Source organism: Clytia hemisphaerica, unplaced genomic scaffold (assembly GCF_902728285.1).
Source record: "Clytia hemisphaerica strain Z4C2 unplaced genomic scaffold, Clytia hemisphaerica genome assembly, whole genome shotgun sequence".
Lineage (NCBI taxonomy): Eukaryota > Metazoa > Cnidaria > Hydrozoa > Leptothecata > Clytiidae > Clytia > Clytia hemisphaerica.
The window spans coordinates 1,679,702-1,697,329 of record NW_027103851.1 but is presented as its reverse complement, the minus strand read 5'-3'; the positions used below and the strand labels follow the sequence as shown (position 1 = coordinate 1,697,329).

The 17,628-nt window shown below is 34.4% G+C and overlaps 2 protein-coding genes across 2 annotated transcripts; both read left to right on the top strand.

Annotated features, from left to right (window-relative positions):
* Positions 1-1,312: 1,312 nt before the first annotated feature.
* Positions 1,313-3,121, top strand: LOC136807831 (collagen triple helix repeat-containing protein 1-like; the record flags this gene model as incomplete). Its single annotated transcript, XM_067064453.1, has 2 exons — positions 1,313-1,450; positions 2,762-3,121. Coding segments are annotated over 2 exons (498 nt in total), but the record flags the coding sequence as incomplete, so codon positions are not given.
* An 11,275-nt stretch (positions 3,122-14,396) lies between these two features.
* Positions 14,397-16,964, top strand: LOC136807830 (collagen triple helix repeat-containing protein 1-like). Its single transcript, XM_067064452.1, has 4 exons — positions 14,397-14,613; positions 15,208-15,498; positions 16,525-16,621; positions 16,684-16,964. Exons 1-4 carry the CDS (start codon positions 14,542-14,544, stop codon positions 16,881-16,883), a joined length of 660 nt encoding a protein of 219 aa, XP_066920553.1. The 5' UTR covers positions 14,397-14,541; the 3' UTR covers positions 16,884-16,964.
* Positions 16,965-17,628: the final 664 nt, after the last annotated feature.

The window sequence follows — 17,628 nt, the reverse complement described above, 5'->3', positions numbered from 1 at the left end:
ATAAAGGAGTTCTTCAAGACAGATTTTGCAGTAAATTGTTAAAACGGTACCATTAATGTGATCCTAAACAGGATTATTTGTAATGACTCTTTAAAAAACCTCTTTAAAACAACTAACAAGATTGTTGGGAAATGAAGCAACGGATTAAGGATCTTAGGCCAATTTTAGAGCGTTTGTTGAAGACGTCACTGGGATGACTATGGCATATTCTTTTTATTTGGATATACCACTCCCTTTACTCAAATACATCTTTTGAGTTTAGCGCCGGTTCTTTTTCTAGACAAGCTAACCTTATAAATAGGGAGCTTCTAACTGTTTGCTCAATCATCAACAATCAAAGAGATCAACCACAAGAACACTGACGGACTAGAAGAAATTAATAAAAACACATAGTCGAACATATTCAAGAAAGTTTTTCAAGATTGACACTCAATATGAACAAGCTTATATGTATTCCAGTTCTTTTGGCGATGATGTTTGTCATCGTATCGACTGCTAATAATCAGGTGAGAAATCATTGCTCATTATCTTTTAAATAAGAACAAACTACCGGTATATAAGAAAATAATGCATCGAAGACCGGAAAATTAAGAACAAATTAGGAATATTTTAAGGGTTTCCAGACTCTAAAACACATAACTTCTTAGCAAATTGAACAAAAATACTCACAAGTGGTGTGTAAAGAATATGTTAAGAACATTTTAGTTCAAAAGATATAAACTTGAAAAATTAACCTTAAAAAGCATTAAATTGCTAGTCGGAATTGGCTTAAAACGGCTCGTTGGGCTCAAATGGGTAAACTTTTCAGAGAAAGGGGACTATTTCATTGAAGGAAGATTTTCAACCCCTATATTGAAATACAGGTCTAAAGAGCCTGAAAATACCATTTTTCATAAATTTTGGATTAAGTACAAATCAGTAATCACTGACTATAAAAACGAACAAAGCGCGTTGGGTTAAATCTTCATAAAAAACATCACATCTTGAATTTTCGACCCAGAGGTGGCTGTTGATCCCTACAATACTAAAAGATTCTTGGTGATTTACATGATGAATCTTTGAACCTTGTAGCTTTTTAAAAACTTTGAAAGTGGCATCAAAGATTTAGAACCCCTAGATGTTTTTCAGTGATTCCTAATTTGAAAAATAATTTTTTTTGTATAAGGAATGCAAAGATGGACGTGATGGTCGGGATGGAAAAGACGGCAGAGACGGCAAAGACGGAGTCTGTTTATATAAAAAAGGCGTATTCGGAATAAAAGGAGAAAAAGGAGAAGATGGCAAAGATGGAATAAACGGAAACAATGGGACAAATGGAAAGGATGGGATAAATGGAAAAGACGGAAAAGATGGCAGAGATGGAAAGGATGGAAAAGACGGTTTGACGAAAAACTGGAAAGAATGCGCTTGGAACAAAATTGACGACCACAAAGATAATGGTGTTATAAAGGTAGGCTATAAAAATAGGAGCATTGTAATTGCTGTCAGTAGAGAAATCTCTGCTTTCAGTTCTGCCATCAAATATCAAACATAAAACACTAGATCGAGCTATTGCGTCCCCTGCTTGAAAAAGTTGCCGGTCTACTGTTGTCTACTTTTCGTAAAGATTGTTTTGCTTTAACTGCAACAGGCTTGGGAAAAAATGGATTAGCTCTATCTAGTTATTATTGTAAGATAGTTTTGGTCATATCTACAATCATGATTGAAATATATTGAGAATTCCGGTTATGTTAACGTTTTTCAAAATTTAAAGTTCGGGCGAGAAAGTAGATTTTGGGTTCTCTCTTTAATTTAATCAAATATTTCAATTTGGGAGGAGTTGGCAGACTTCCAGGCTATATTCATAGTATTACTGTATTTTTAAACGTTTTGATCTTAAGTTTAGCGTTAAAACTCAGATTTAAAACTCTACCCTTCCAACCTACTTTAGAGCACTTACAAATCGATTGTGGTTTCAAAATTTCCCGCTGAATTTCCCTTTTTTGTCAAATATTATGACCTTGATTGTAGCAAACATACCCCGAAAATGGCATGGTAATGGTCTGTGATGTATATCATAAAGAAAGCTAGAACCTATTAAAACAATACGATTTTTCAAAATTTTCGAAAAACCTTATCCTCAGGTGTCTAATCAACACCCCTCCACCACTCATTAATGTTTCGATTTTTTCAAACCCATTGCTTTATCCAGTTTTTAAAAATATTCTTGGCTGTCAAAAGTACCATTTAAAGTACAAAATGTTTCTTTAAATAACCAGACCTTAGTCTATAATTGTACCTTACTAATTTCCAATTACAATCACGCCCTTATTCTTCAGACACCTGAGAGTACATTTTATTAGGTCAGAACCACAAAAATATAAGAATCAGTTTGGTTTAGAAAGTCAGCCTTTACAAATAATAGTTCCCATTAAATAAACCAAATTGAGTAAAAATGAACTACTCTCGGGTATCTAATAGCCGCCCGTTGAAAATTTTCCACCCAGGACATTCTCACTTACCCCCCCCCCGCTTATTAATTTTTGGGAAAATTTTTTTGAAAGTTCCCTCTATTGTCCTAATTCAGCTGTATTAGCCTTCTTTTCAAAAATTTTTCGCCCAGGACATTTTTATTCCAACCTCCCCCCCCCGCTTATTAAGTTTTGAGATTTCTTCCAAATCCCCGCTTATTCCAATCCCTAAGGCTAATAGGTACCCGAGAGTAATCGGTATCATTAACCATTCTGTTATTAATTGAAGAATAAACCTCTCGTTTTTTCAGTCTTGCGCCTTCAAAAGGGAATCCCCCTCTACTTATTTAAAAGTTGTTGTTTCTTCGAATATGAGAATATACAACTGTAATGCTTGCTGTAAAAGATGGTTTGTCACTTTCGATGGACATGAATGTGCACCTGTGCCGATAGACGGTGTCGTTTTTATGAGAGAAGGTACTGGAAACCGTATCAAGGATCTACATCGACCACGAGTTATCACTGGACATTGTAAGGTTTCGAAAAAAAGACAAGTCAATGTGGCTCTTAATATTGGTAATTGTGCTAATACTCCCGGGGGCGACGCTCACACTGGGTGGAATTCAGCAACACGAATTTACATTGAAGAAGTTGACCAGCCGCAATCTTGAAACAAGTTTTTTGTTTTATAAATATAAATAAAAGATAAATACACATTCTTAGGGGTTTATTATTAAAAACTCTTTCGTACTTTAAAAGACACACCTTTTGAAAGCTTCAGGGTAGCGTAGACAGTGGATGAGTCCCAGAAACAAGAATTTTTATCAAAAAAGCTGAAAACATATAATCTTTAAAAACAGTTTATTGAATTTATAACTGCTTTGCTTTACTCTACTTTAAGGGGATTTTGTTTAATCATACCTGGTAAATTAAAATTCTAATTTCTTTTATCTAATATCGTCATTAACATTCTTATTATAATCTTATTTTATTCTTATATGACACGGATAATGTATTCCAAACGTATTTTGAAACTTAGTAGAAAATTATATTCATGTCATCAATCTTACATTTGTCGTTAATCTTGGAAGAAATATCAAATAATGATACCAGACATTTCTTGTCCTTCAAGAAAAAATTATTTTTGACACACATTTTCACACCTTGAGCGTGAAGATATTTGTGACGGTAAGATGTCATAAAAATTAACACATTGCATGTACAGATTTAATTTTCATGTCAAATACACGTTTTTTTTATAAGAACAAACTATATAAGAACATAAGGCTTCGAGGCCCAAAAATTTAAGAACATTCTAAGAACATTTTAAAGCTTTGGAGACTTAAAAACATGCATTTTCTTAAGAAATTACATCAAAATACTCAAAAAATGCTGAAAATAAGAACATTTTAAGAACACTTTTAGGCTTCAAATCCAAAAAACTAAGAACATCCGAAGGCTTCGAAAATTTTTGACGTTCTTATAAAAAAAAAAACGTGTATATCGTTTGAACCGTAATTTATAATATTTGTGATAAAACGAGCATTTTGAACTGAAGGAACTGATAGAACTTTCGATGTTTTGCTCACTTTGGGCATGATAAGTGACTTCATCAAAAAAATACTTTGTCAAAAGTCACTTTACACGACAAGGATCTTTGTGCGCCAAATTCCATCCAAAACGACCAACTAGATTAAAAGTTAGGGGGTGGTACAGGAAAAGCCCCTAGTTTTGAACCGCCTCTAAAAGCCTAATTCTTTTCAATATTCTTGCTAAAGTAATAGACTGCTTTATCATACAAATTCTTATTCCCCCGCAAGGGCTTTTGTTACTTCACGTAGTGGGCTTGTTCGCCAGAAAAAGATTCATGATGTTGTTGATGTTTTTCCGATGCTGAGCGGGCCTCCGCGGCTAAAAAATGCTCACCCGCCCCTATCGTATTATTATTTCATTATTTATTATAATGAATAAAATATTATAATTATTAAGGCGAAACCAACTCAATTTAAATAAATATTATAATTATTAGGGCGAGACCAATTCAATTTGTCAGGTCGGAAATAGTCGTTTTGGAAAGTGAACAATAATTTTTTTGTATATTGAATAGCCCATTAATAAAAACATTTTCCTGTATATTCCAAGGAAAGTTATGTAGAGAAAATGTCATATTTTTTCCAAAGAGAATTACCTTAAACAATTTGATGTAATTTCAAGAACATTAGATGAAACACATTTCTTGTATTTGGCTAGAGAAACAAGCTAAAGCATAAACTCTTGTGTTTTTTTTCAAGGAAAATCGACCAATACAATTCCTTGTATTTTCCAAGGAAAAAATTACATAAGACAATTTTAATATGTTTCAAGAAAGTTATCTGAAGTGTTTTTTTTTGCTATCTTCACCAAGCTGTTTTTTCAAAAAAGGTAAAAACGGTAGTTTCTTAAAAGCAAATCGAATCGGAACTGCCATTGTCTTAAATCTACTGGCATGGAAAAAAGATATTGCATTACCAAAATCTAACATAATCAATAGCATCTTTTTAAAACTACTCTTATGCTAGGAGTAGTTTAGACATCGTGGCAAACAATCGTGGGTTCGGATTCGAGGGTGACTTTGAAAGACTGAAAATTTGAAAATCACATATTAAATCATAAAAAAGAAAAAGAGAATTAATTTTGAATTTCAAATTGCTCTTGAAAATGTTCAAAAAAGAATTAGAAAAAGGAAAAAATAACGTTTTCACGGCTCTCATATTAAAGCTGAAAATTACCAATTGAAAGATCAATACAGAAAAGGCGCGAAAAAGAATTGCCGTGTGTTTGCTTAAAAATATTTACCGAAAAAGCTTCATGCGAGAATAAGAGAGTATTATACTATAGATGGTACCTAAAGACGGTCAATTTTAAAAGTAATTAGTAGAAATTTTGTTATCATATTCAAAACTCTTACAAGCAACCTCTCGTCACCAAATAATCCTAATGAGCACCCTCCCCCAGCGGACCTTCAATTCACGCAATCATGCACATTTTTGTTCCCAAATTCATGCATTCACGCAACTTTTTCTTAATTTTCACGTATTAACGCTAGTGAAAAAGTCCATTCACGTATTCACGCAAATCGCTTGAAGCTCGTGTTAAGGGAATCATCTAAACTAATATTTTATCCCTATCAAAGATGATATTAGAGGAAGATAGCTTTCTCATTGCATTGAGCTATTGAGGTTTGTTTTTCTATCTTGAACTTGAACTATAAATAATTTTTTAGAGCCTATGATTCCTTGCAGTTATTTACAAAGACCTCCTAACACGAAATTAGAACTGTGTTTTGATCAGATATTATCTTTTCATCCAGTTTTTTCTGGAAAATATTAATAAAATACGGAAACTATCTGAAAATGTTAGAAAGTGTTTGTTATACGTCATTTTGTATAGGAATGAGAAAGTAGCTTTTATTTAGAACAATCTTTCTCGAAATCTATACTATAGTACTCTGAATTATCTTTTCAACGGTATATATAGTTGTCAGATTTGAATTATTGCTTTGAAAATGCCAAGTAAAAAAAACATTAATGCCCCTGCACACTTAAAGCAAAAAGACTATTTATCAGTCGCGCATTTCTGTTGATACTCTCTTAAAGCTTCTGTACCGTGTCATCGACGGAATAATCAAATAAAAACTATAATTGTCAAAACTTCGTCCATATGACTAAAGGTTCAATCTCAAAATAAGTTTCTTGGAAAATTGGAAATCTTGCAATTCTATTCTGCCTTTGGTCTTTTTGTTATATGAAAACATTGACTATTCCTCTACATGTAAAAAGGTCCATCTCAATCTCAAAGATGAGCATCACAGTAAAACTTTAAGTTTTGTTAGGTACTAATTTTGAGATTCAACCTTTAGTTATCGCGACGAAATATAGGCCAAACTTGACTAAAAGCTTGTTGTGGATAATCCAAAATATCTTGCCGATAAAACTTCTGAATTAAAAGTTTCCTATTCAAACTACTTTAAGTACGATGTGATATTGGGAATGGAAAGCTAGGGTGCCAACATGCAATAGAGAAAGTCACTTTATCATTACGCCGGGAAACAAAATAAAAAATCCTGGCTATATAATTTGGAGGCATTACACGAACTTTGAGCAGTTGCACAATTTTTAGCAAGATCATAAATAAAGCAAAGGGCTGTCATAAGATCTTACTTGTTATTTGGATATCCGGAAGTTTTTCTCCAGAAAACGCCGTTATTATGAGAGAATTGGCCATTGGATTCTCACATGAGAAGATAAGAGAGAAGTGAAACCTCATCCGGAAAAGCCCTAACCCTGGATATATGCCTACCCTTAGGATAGGGAAATTACCACGCTTACCAGACACTGCTAACCCTGTGCTTGAGTTATTGATGTACAGACGACGATACTCGACCTACAGGGGAGGACATCTTTGCAGGTGTTGAACCTATGAGTATCGTCACCACACCGTATGCAATGTCTAGCACACTCCCAATATTCTTTTATCAGAGCGATGGTAGAACTTTTCGAAAAACATCTCGTTGCTGCACTTAAATCAATGTTACCAAAAATGTTGTTATCGTTATCGGTTATTATTAAGAAATGTTTTGACGTAAATTATTACAAAAGATAAATTATTACAAATCGAAAAAGACATAACTATCAAAACATAGAAATACCCGTTAAATTAGCTAGATACATATACATTGTAAGAGTGTGTTTGGGGACTGCTGAATTTCAGAGTCTGATAGTAAAAATCTGATATGTCTTTATGGTTTTGACTTGCATCTTTTTTGCTTTTACATCAATTGAAAGCTGAATAATACGCACAGCTAAAAATACAGCAGCTGTCCACCAACAAATTTTTCCACGTGCAATTTCAGGTTATACAGACTCCACTGTTATTGTAATTAAGTGTACGTACGGAAAATATTACAGATTTGTTTGTTATTTTTACTGTTCTATTGTATTACAAGAGATATTCTGATCAATGCGATAGTGAGTTTATGCATTCTCACCTTTGAAGACTGAAACGATTTGGAAAAACTCTGCCCAAAAAACTTTTCTGACCCACAAAATCGAGGACAGTAAAAGTTCTAATTTACCGCTATCCTCAGTCAGTCAGGATGTAGACAAATTTTGAAGCCTCCGTCCTCGTCGCAGAAAACACAGATACAAAAAATTCGCTAAATAAGTAAACTGGGCACGGTTCAAAGCGACCCTTTCCATCTTCAGAGGAAATTTACATCAACATTTTGACGAGCATCATCAAACAAGACAAAATCAAAACACTTGACGTCGCCATAGTTCCAGAGCTTCCGGTATCATAATCGACCAGATCTCCAATGTCGTCGCCTGTTTCAGCGGTGGGATCGTAAAAGAATTTGCTACCATCTTGGAATCGTAAAACGATTTCAGCTTCATTTTCTCCTGACAGAGCATTCGATTTTGGGTATCCAGCAGGCTGGTCGACGTCTTTATCGCTGACATTGTACTATTGGTGTCAAAAAGAACAACAATTGATACATAAGAAATACGTTATTTGCTATTTTGTCAAGTTTTAAGTCAGTCAGGAACAAATTGAAGCAAACACATTATCTCAGAAAATTATCAAAATCAAGCTCAGAAAATACAAATTAATTTCTTGTTCAGCTCCTAGAAAAGTAGGATTAACTATAATCAAGAACAAAAATTGTGAGACAGACAGGACAGAGGCAAATTAGAAGCTGTTTCCCCTCTTTACCCCCGACGGCAATGTTCAATGAACGGTGAGACAGCCGTACAAAATGAACATTGCCCTCGGGGGGGGGGGGGGGATTTTTATCTAATGTTTCATCAGTAATTTCAAGTGGTTTTCTCAAACATATATGTCCTTGATTATTGTGGATGGGCTAAGACATAATCGATAATGGTAATTTTCCAATTACTGTTCTTTTTCTGGAATGGCATATTTTTGCCTTTGTTATTTAATGATGCGCAAGCTGCTCGAGAGTGTTCTTCGTCATCGGCTAAATTTGCCTAATACTATAATCTGAGACTAATTTACTACTATGGGCTAAACAGATGATTTTCAGAAATGATGACCTACTTAATTGAAGTCGTTCTTGACCGTTTTTCAAGAAAAGATCTCACGGGGGAAATTATGCTGAAGATAATGTTAAATATTCAAAGTCTTACCCATAAAGATATTAGGAATGGAAAAAACTCTTTCTCATATTTTTTATGATCTTACACGTTGTCTTGGTGTTCCTCAGTTTTTGAAGAAAAAAAAATTTAAAAAATCACTTACAGCTGGCGAGAAGGTCATTTGTGCATTGTCGCAAACTGCAAATGTTTCCAAGTTTCGTCTTCAGGCTCCTTTGCCTTTTCCTTTTCTTCCTCTAGCTTTTGGGTTTTTCTTAGCACGTTTGGAACTTTCCCCTTTGAAACCACATCTTGCACCCAACACAACGTCCAACATCGTTACAGATTCTGCTAAATCACTAGAGCAACGATGAAAGAATATGACTTTTACTAAGGTTGCGCTGCCTAGCTATAGAGTTATGAAGAGTTTTGGCATTCAATGCAATAACTAGTATAAAATAGATCTTACACATCTCTGTCTCACAGTCCGGTGGAACTTTTTTCCTCGGTAGGGATAAAAACTCCTATTGAAATCCCATTTGGGATAGAAATTTTATTGTTTCAAGGTTAAAAAACCCAGTGGGGATGGGTTTGAAATAAAATTTTCAAACATTGGATTTTGAATGGGGGTTGAAATCAAAATCAATTTCTCAGTTGGGCCAAAATTTCAGGGTGTTTTCCCACCGGGGACAAATTTTTGCCAAATTTTCCAGTGGGGCTGGGGTCCCAGCCTGTCTTTGACATAAAGGTGTTCTTCTTCTCAGATTTGACTTAACATGAATGTATGTGAATCTTTGACCATGGAGCTCAGACTCTTACACTTAAAATGTGAAATAAAGAATGCTTTTATGTTTTTAATGCATGATGGTGAGATTATTGAAAAGTTACAAAATTCATTCGGCTGCCCAGCTGGCACACAACGTTGTTTCGACGTTTATTTAACGTTCACAACGTCTATATAACGTTAGATGAACGTTGAAACAACGTTGTGTGCCAGCTGGGTGCCTTAAATATGAACTTAGATTTTCAGGTTGAATTTAACACCACCATCAACAACCCTCTGTGAGGGTGCAGCAAGTAGAGTGTTATATTTTATGCTGTGAGGGTGCAGCAGGTAGAGTAATATATTTTACTCTGTGAGAGTGCAGCAAGTCGAGTATTATATTTTATGCTGTGAGGGTGCAGTAAGTAGAGTAATATATTATTTGCTGTGAGGGTGCAGCAAGTAGAGTTAATATATCTTATGCTGTGAGGGTGCAGCAGGTAGAGTAATATATTTTACTCTGTGAGGGTGCAGCAAGTAGAGTATTATATTTTATGCTGTGAGGGTGTTGCAAGTAGACTTAATATATTTTATGCTGTGAGGGTGCAGCAAGTAGAGTTAATATATTTTACTCTGTGATGGTGCAGCAAGTAGAGTTAATATATTTTACTCTGTGATGGTGCAGCAAGTAGAGTTAATATATTTTACTCTGTGATGGTGCAGTAAGTAGAGTAATATATTATATGCTGTGAGGGTGCAGCAAGTAGAGTTAATATATTTTATGCTGTGAGGGTGCAGCAAGTAGAGTAACATATTTTACTCTGTGATGGTGCAGCAAGTAGAGTTAATATATTTTACTCTGTGATGGTGCAGCAAGTAGAGTTAATATATTTTACTCTGTGATGGTGCAGTAAGTAGAGTAATATATTATATGCTGTGAGGGTGCAGCAAGTAGAGTTAATATATTTTATGCTGTGAGGGTGCAGCAAGTAGAGTAACATATTTTACTCTGTGATGGTGCAGCAAGTAGAGTTAATATATTTTACTCTGTGATGGTGCAGCAAGTAGAGTTAATATATTTTACTCTGTGATGGTGCAGCAAGTAGAGTAATATATTTTATGCTGTGATGGTGCAGCAAGTAGAGTAATATATTTTATGCTGTGAGGGTGCAGCAAGTAGAGTAATATATTTTATGCTGTGAGGGTGCAGCAAAGAGAGTTAATATATTTTATGCTGTGATGGTGCAGCAAGTAGAGTTAATATATTTTATGCTGTGAGGATGCAGCAAGAGTAATATATTTTACTCTGTGAGGGTGCAGCAGGTAGAGTAATATATTTTATGCTGTGAGGCTGCAGCAAGTAGAGTAATATATTTTATGCTGTGAGGGTGCAGCAAGTCGAGTAATATATTTTACTCGGTGAAGGTGCAGCAAGTAGAGTTAATAAATTTATTCTGTCATGGTGCAGCAAGTAGAGTAATATATTTTATGCTGTGATGGTGCAGCAAGTAGAGTAATATATTTCATGCTGTGATGGTGCAGCAAGTAGAGTAATATATTTTACTCTGTGAGAGTGCAGCAAGTAGAGTATTATATTTTATGCTGTGAGGGTGTTGCAAGTAGAATTAATATATTTTATGCTGTGAGGGTGCAGCAAGTAGAGTTAATATATTTTACTCTGTGATGGTGCAGCAAGTAGAGTTAATATATTTTACTCTGTGATGGTGCAGTAAGTAGAGTAATATATTATATGCTGTGAGGGTGCAGCAAGTAGAGATAATATATTTTATGCTGTGAGGGTGCAGCAAGTAGAGTAATACATTTTATGATGTGAGGGTGAGCAAGTAGAGTAACATATTTTATGCTGTGATGGTGTAGCAAGTAGAGTAATATATTTTATGCTGTGAGGGTGCAGCAAGTAGAGTTGATACATTTTATGCTGTGAGGGTGCAGCAGGTAGAGTAATATATTTCATGCTGTGAGGGTGCAGCAAGTAGAGTTAATATATTTTATGCTGTGAGGGTGCAGCAAGAGTAATATATTTTACTCTGTGAGGGTGCAGCAAGTAGAGTGTTATATTTTATGCTGTGAGGGTGCAGCAAGTAGAGTAATATATTTTATGCTGTGATGGTGCAGTAAGTAGAGTAATATATTTTATGCTGTGAGGGTGCAGCAATTAGAGTTAATATATTTTATGCTGTGAGGGTGCAGCAGGTACAGTAATATATTTTATGCTGTGAGGGTGCAGCAAGAGTAATATATTTTACTCTGTGAGGGTGCAGCAAGTAGAGTGTTATATTTTATGCTGTGAGGGTGCAGCAAGTAGAGTAATATATTTTATGCTGTGATGGTGCAGCAAGTAGAGTAATGTATTTTATGCTGTATGGGTGCAGCAAGAATTTATGAATAATGCTGTGAGGGTGCAGCAAAAATGACAATGCGAGGGTCCATTAATCATTTCAGTAGGCAGCTTCTATGTAAATAAAGACTCCTTTCGGGCAATTACAAAACGAAAACCTTTGTCGAGTATACCGAACGGATTTTTCCTCTACGACAGCTCAACAAAGATTTTAGACAGCCTGGGCACCCAATTTTGACCATCGGCGTCTGAATATTTTTGTCCGGGGGACTTGTATATCAATCCGTTGTTTAAGTCAACAGGATAGCGTCTTTTATAAAAATCTTAAAGTAAGTGAATTTGATATGGACTTAAAAGAAGTGCCTAAGAGGACCTCAATTATTTTAATATCGGTTATTGTTGTAAAGTATGTGGTGTTTTTTTGACAGTAAGAAAAAGTAACATTTTATTTTAGATATGTCTCACAGGGATTGTCTAAGGAAAGTAGTTTTTTCATCAAAAAGAAAGTAGTGTTTTATATCAAGAGAAAAGTAGAGTATTATTTCAAAAATAAAGTAGGGTATTTTTTCAAAAATGTAAGTAGTGTTTTATATCAAAAAGAAAGTAGTGTATTTTATCAAAATTAGGTCTATTTAAGACATCAAGTAAATTGATATCGAAAACAGCTGTCTAACTTCGGTCAATAACTTCAATTTTGACGGTAGGGCAAAGTACCATTTTATTTCGCTATATCCCAGAGGAATTGGTGTATAAAAAAGGTTCATATTTACGTAGATTTGGGTGTTTTTAGGACCTTCAGTATAATAATATCGGCAATTATTGTAAATAATATGGCATTTTATTCAATTTGACAGTAGACAAAATAACATTTTATTTCAATATATCCCATATGAATTTTGAAAGGAAAGTAGTGCATAATTTCGTAGGTTTATAATTTTTTATATTGTATTTATTTTTTTATCGTGTTCCAGGTTGCCACGGGCCTATTTCCCACGAGAGCCTTGAAACAGTTAATTACTAAACTAAATAAAAGGGTACAAGCCTGTTTCAACAAATTATCTGGTTTCCACTTTCCTTCATTTCCTTAGTTTTTGCTTCTAAGGCCTTTAACTGCTTTTGTTTTTTTTGAAGGATTAGTAAATAAATTAGGTTATTTTCGGTTCAACGATTAGACAATAACGATAAAAAATTTTAATGAATCGAAAAATTTTTTTCTCAATTGGAACTTTCATTAAAAACAGAAAAATAGTTCAGGCGTGTTGTGAGTCTGCTAAATGACGTGCTTTACGCGCCCACGCGCCCTCGTATTTTTAACGCGCCTTTGCGCCTTACGCTCCTTACGTGCCCACGCGCCCTAAAATGTTACGCGCCCATGCGCCTACGCGCCCTGGTAATTTGACGCGTCCTAAAATATCGTAGCAACTGACAGTAATGAGAGCAATTACTTCGACTTTATTGATTTATCCTCCATATTCAAACGTCGGGTGAGAGTCTTGCTTACGCATAAAAAACTTAGAATGGTAAAGCTTCGGGGCCACGTGAATCATTTTTCATCAAATAGAATCATAAACAAGTTGCAGTTTAATTGATAAACTTTGTTCCAAGTGGCCCACCCCATCTTTGAAACAAAATTAACGAAACAATTCTATCGTTGTCACGTTGTTACTCATCATGCCTGTTTTTGTGAAAAATTTATTTCGTGTAAAAAGCTTCTTACATATATATCAGTAAATTTATTTTGTACCTAGTGTTTTTGTTGTATCGTATTTTATCCAGAAGTTTTTATTGTTTTACAGTTTTTAAAAAGTTTTCACTGTATTTTTAATATTTCACTTTTGCCTTATGGTCTAGGGCGCGTCGAAATCATAGGGTGCGTCAAATTTTCAAGGCGCGTCGAAATCAAAGGGCGCGTCAAATTTGAAGGCGCGTCGAAATCATAGGGTGCGTCAAATTTGAAGGCGCGTCGAAATCATAGGGTGCGTCAAATTTTCAAGGCGCGTCAGGCGCGAAGGGCGCGTGGGCGCAGCATTTAGCAGACTCGGCGTGTTGTGCATTTACTTTCTATCATGTGGAAACCATGTATAACCACACATAACCATGTACAAAGCAGTTTTTTATGACATAAGCTATCTAATTCTGCCTCAAAAAATATCATTCAAGCGCTTCACTTAAAAAATAATTAAGGAAATTAATTAAGAAATGACGGCAGGGTAAATATGATATGGATATAAGTCTTCTTTAGCCGTACATTATGGTTTTCAATTCTAACTTGAACTTAATGGACATTTCCAAGAAATATTTCAAAAAAGTTTCCGCAAAATCGTATAAACATGTTAATTAGGTTTAAAAATATTCTGCAGGCTTACTCTAAATCACTTCATAAATAACCTATAAGCTCATAAGGAAATTGGATGTAGGAATTCTTCAAGGCAAATTTAGCAGTAAACTGTTAAAACGGTACCATTATGTGATCCTAAACAGGATTATTTATAATGCCTCGTTAAAAGACCTCTTTAAAACAACTAACACGATTGTTAGGAAATGAAGCAACGGATTAAGGATTTTAGGCCAATTTTAGAGCGTTTGTTGAAGACGTCACTGGGATGACTATGGCATATTCTTTTTATTTAGATATACCACTCCCTTTACTCAAATACATCTTTTGAGTTTACCGCCGGCTCTTTTTCTAGACAAGCTAACCTTATAAATAGGGGGCTTCTAACTGTTTGCTCAATCATCAACAATCAAAGAGATCAACCACAAGAACACTGACGGACTAGAAGAAATTAATAAAAACACATAGTCGAACTAGAAAGTTTTTCAAGATTGACACTCAATATGAACAAGCTTATATGTATTCCAGTTCTTTTGGCGATGATGTTTGTCATCGTATCGACTGCTAATAATCAGGTGAGAAATCATTGCTCATTATCTTTTAAATAAGGTATATAAGAAAATAATGCATCGAAGACCGGAAAATTAAGAACAAATTAGGAATATTTTAAGGGTTTCCAGACTCTAAAACACATAACTTCTTAGCAGATTGAACAAAAATACTCACAAGTGGTGTGTAAAGAATAGGTTAAGAACATTTTAGTTCAAAAGATATAAACTTGAAAAATTGACCTTAAAAAGCATTAAATTGCTACTCGTTGGGCTCAAATGGGTTAACTTTTCAGAGAAAGGGGACTATTTCATTGAAGGAAGATTTTCAACCCCTATATTAACATGCAGGTCTAAAGAGCCTAAAAATACCATTTTTCATAAATTTTGGATTAAGTGCAAATCAGTAATCACTGATCTTCACAAAAAACATCACATCTTGAATTTTCGACCCAGAGGTGACTGTTGATCCCTACAATACTAAAAGATTCTTGGTGATTTACATGATGAATCTTTGAACCTTGTAGCTTTTTAAAATCTTTGAAAGTGGCATCAAAGATTTAGAACCCCTAGAAGTTTTTCAGTAATTCCGAATTTTAAAAAAGATTTTTTTTGTATAAGGAATGCAAAGATGGACGTGATGGTCGGGATGGAAAAGATGGAAAGGACGGCAAAGACGGCAAAGACGGAGTCTGTTTATACAAAAAAGGCGTATTCGGAATAAAAGGAGAAAAAGGAGAAGATGGCAAAGATGGAATAAACGGAAAGGATGGGACAAATGGAAAGAATGGGATAAATGGAAAGGATGGAAATGATGGAAAAAATGGAAAAGATGGAAAAGACGGTGCAAAAAACTGGAAAGAATGCGCTTGGAATAAAATAAATGATAATAAAGACAATGGCGTAATCAAGGTAGGTTATAAAATAAGCGGGTTGTTACAATTGCTGTCAGTAGAGAAAGCTCCTTTCAGTTCTGCCATCAAATATCAAACATAAAACACTAGATCGAGCTATTCCGTCCCTTGATTGAATAAATTTAAATTTTCGGTCTACTGTTTTCTACTTTTCATAAAGATTGTTTCGCTTTGAAAAAAACGCTTGTAAAAAAACGGATTAGCTCTATCTAGTGATTATTGTAAGATAGTTTTGGTCCTATCCACAATCATGGTTGAAATATTTTAAGAAATCCAGTTATTTTAACGTTTTTCAAGATTTAAAATTCCGGCAAGAAAGTCGATTTTGGGCTATCTCTTTAATTTAATCGAATATTTCAATTTTGGGAGGAGTTGGCAGACTTCCAGGTTATATTCAGAGCCTTAGTGGACTATTTTTGAACTTTTGGATCCTTAGATCCTCAAAAGTCTTAATCTTGTGTTAAAACTCAGAGTTAAAACTTTACCCTTCCAACCTACTTTAGAGCACCTACAAATCAATTGTGGTTTCAAAATTTCGTGGTGAATTTCCCCTTTTTCTCAAATATTATGACCTTGATTGCAGCAAACATACCCCGAAAATGGTATGGTAATGGTCTGTGATGCATATCATAAAGAAAATTAAAACAATACGATTTTTCAATATTTTCGAAAAACCTATACTATAAGGTGTCTAATCAACACCCCTCCACTACTTACTAATGTTTCGATTGTATTCCAACCCCCTCCCCCTGCTTTTTTAAGTTTTGAAAAATATTTTCGGCCGTCAAAAGAAAAGTATGATATATTTCTCTAAATAGGCAGATCTTAGTCTATAATTATACCTTACTAATTTCCAATTACAATCACCCCTTTATTATTCCGACTGACACTTTATTAGGTCAGAACATGAATATATAAGAATCTGTTTGGTTTCAACAGTCAGCCTTTACAAATAATAGTTATATAAACCAAATTGGGCCATGTCTGTTATTGATTGAAGAAAACACAACCTCTCTTTTTTCAGTCTTGCGCCTTCAAAAAGAAGTCTTCCTCTACTTACTTGAAAGTTGTTATTTCTTCGGATATGAGAATAGTCAATGCAATGATTGCTGTAAAAGATGGTTTGTCACTTTCGATGGACATGAATGTGCACTTGTGCCGATTGACGGTATCGTTTATATGCATTTAGGTGCTGGAAACCGTGTAAAGAACCTACATCGTCCACGAGTTGTTCGGGGACATTGTAAGGTCTCGAAAAAAAAACAAGTCAATGTGGCTCTTAATGTTGGTAATTGTGCTGGGTATCCCGGGGGCGATGCATACACTGGGTGGAATTCAGCAACACGAATTTACATTGAAGAAGTTTATCAGCCACAATCTTAAAACAAGTTTTTTTTTGAAAAATATAAATTAAAGATAAATACGCATTCTTAGGGGTATAATATTAAAAAATCTTTCGTACTTTAAAAGATAAACCTTTTGAAAGCTTCAGGGTGGCGTAGATAGTGGATGAGTCCCAGAAACAAGAATTTCTATCAAAAACCTATAATCTTTAAAAACAGTGAATTTATAACTGCTTTGCTTTACTCTATGCGAACAAAGGGAATTTTGTTTAATCATACCTGGTAAATTAAAGTTCTAATTTCTTTATCTACATAAAAGATTTTTTGTTCCTTGCCATGAAGCAGTTTTGTAAGCCTCTGATTGGTCCGTTTTACAGTTTATTAACAAATCATTTTTTACAATCCCAAAAGGGAATAGAAAAATGTGAACTATTGGTTCAAAACACGTTATTGTTACATTAAGAAAAAATGTTTACAGTTTAAGATCTCCATATTCCGAAAGTCAATTCCCTGGCGAACTCATAGTTCATCCTTTCTATTTCAATATCTTATATACATATTCTATCAAGGGAACAAATTAGTTACATAATTCATTTTGAAAGGAACTTTTGATTCAATTACAAGTATTCCCTAGCTAGTGCTAGATGTACAGATAGTTCCTATTGTAAGACAAGTAAACGAAAATAAAGGGAACCAAATCCCTTGGGAACTCACTGATCTTTTTTTGATAGTCATTTCAATTATTTTTTAAAAGAACTAATTATAAATTTAGATTTAAAAAACAT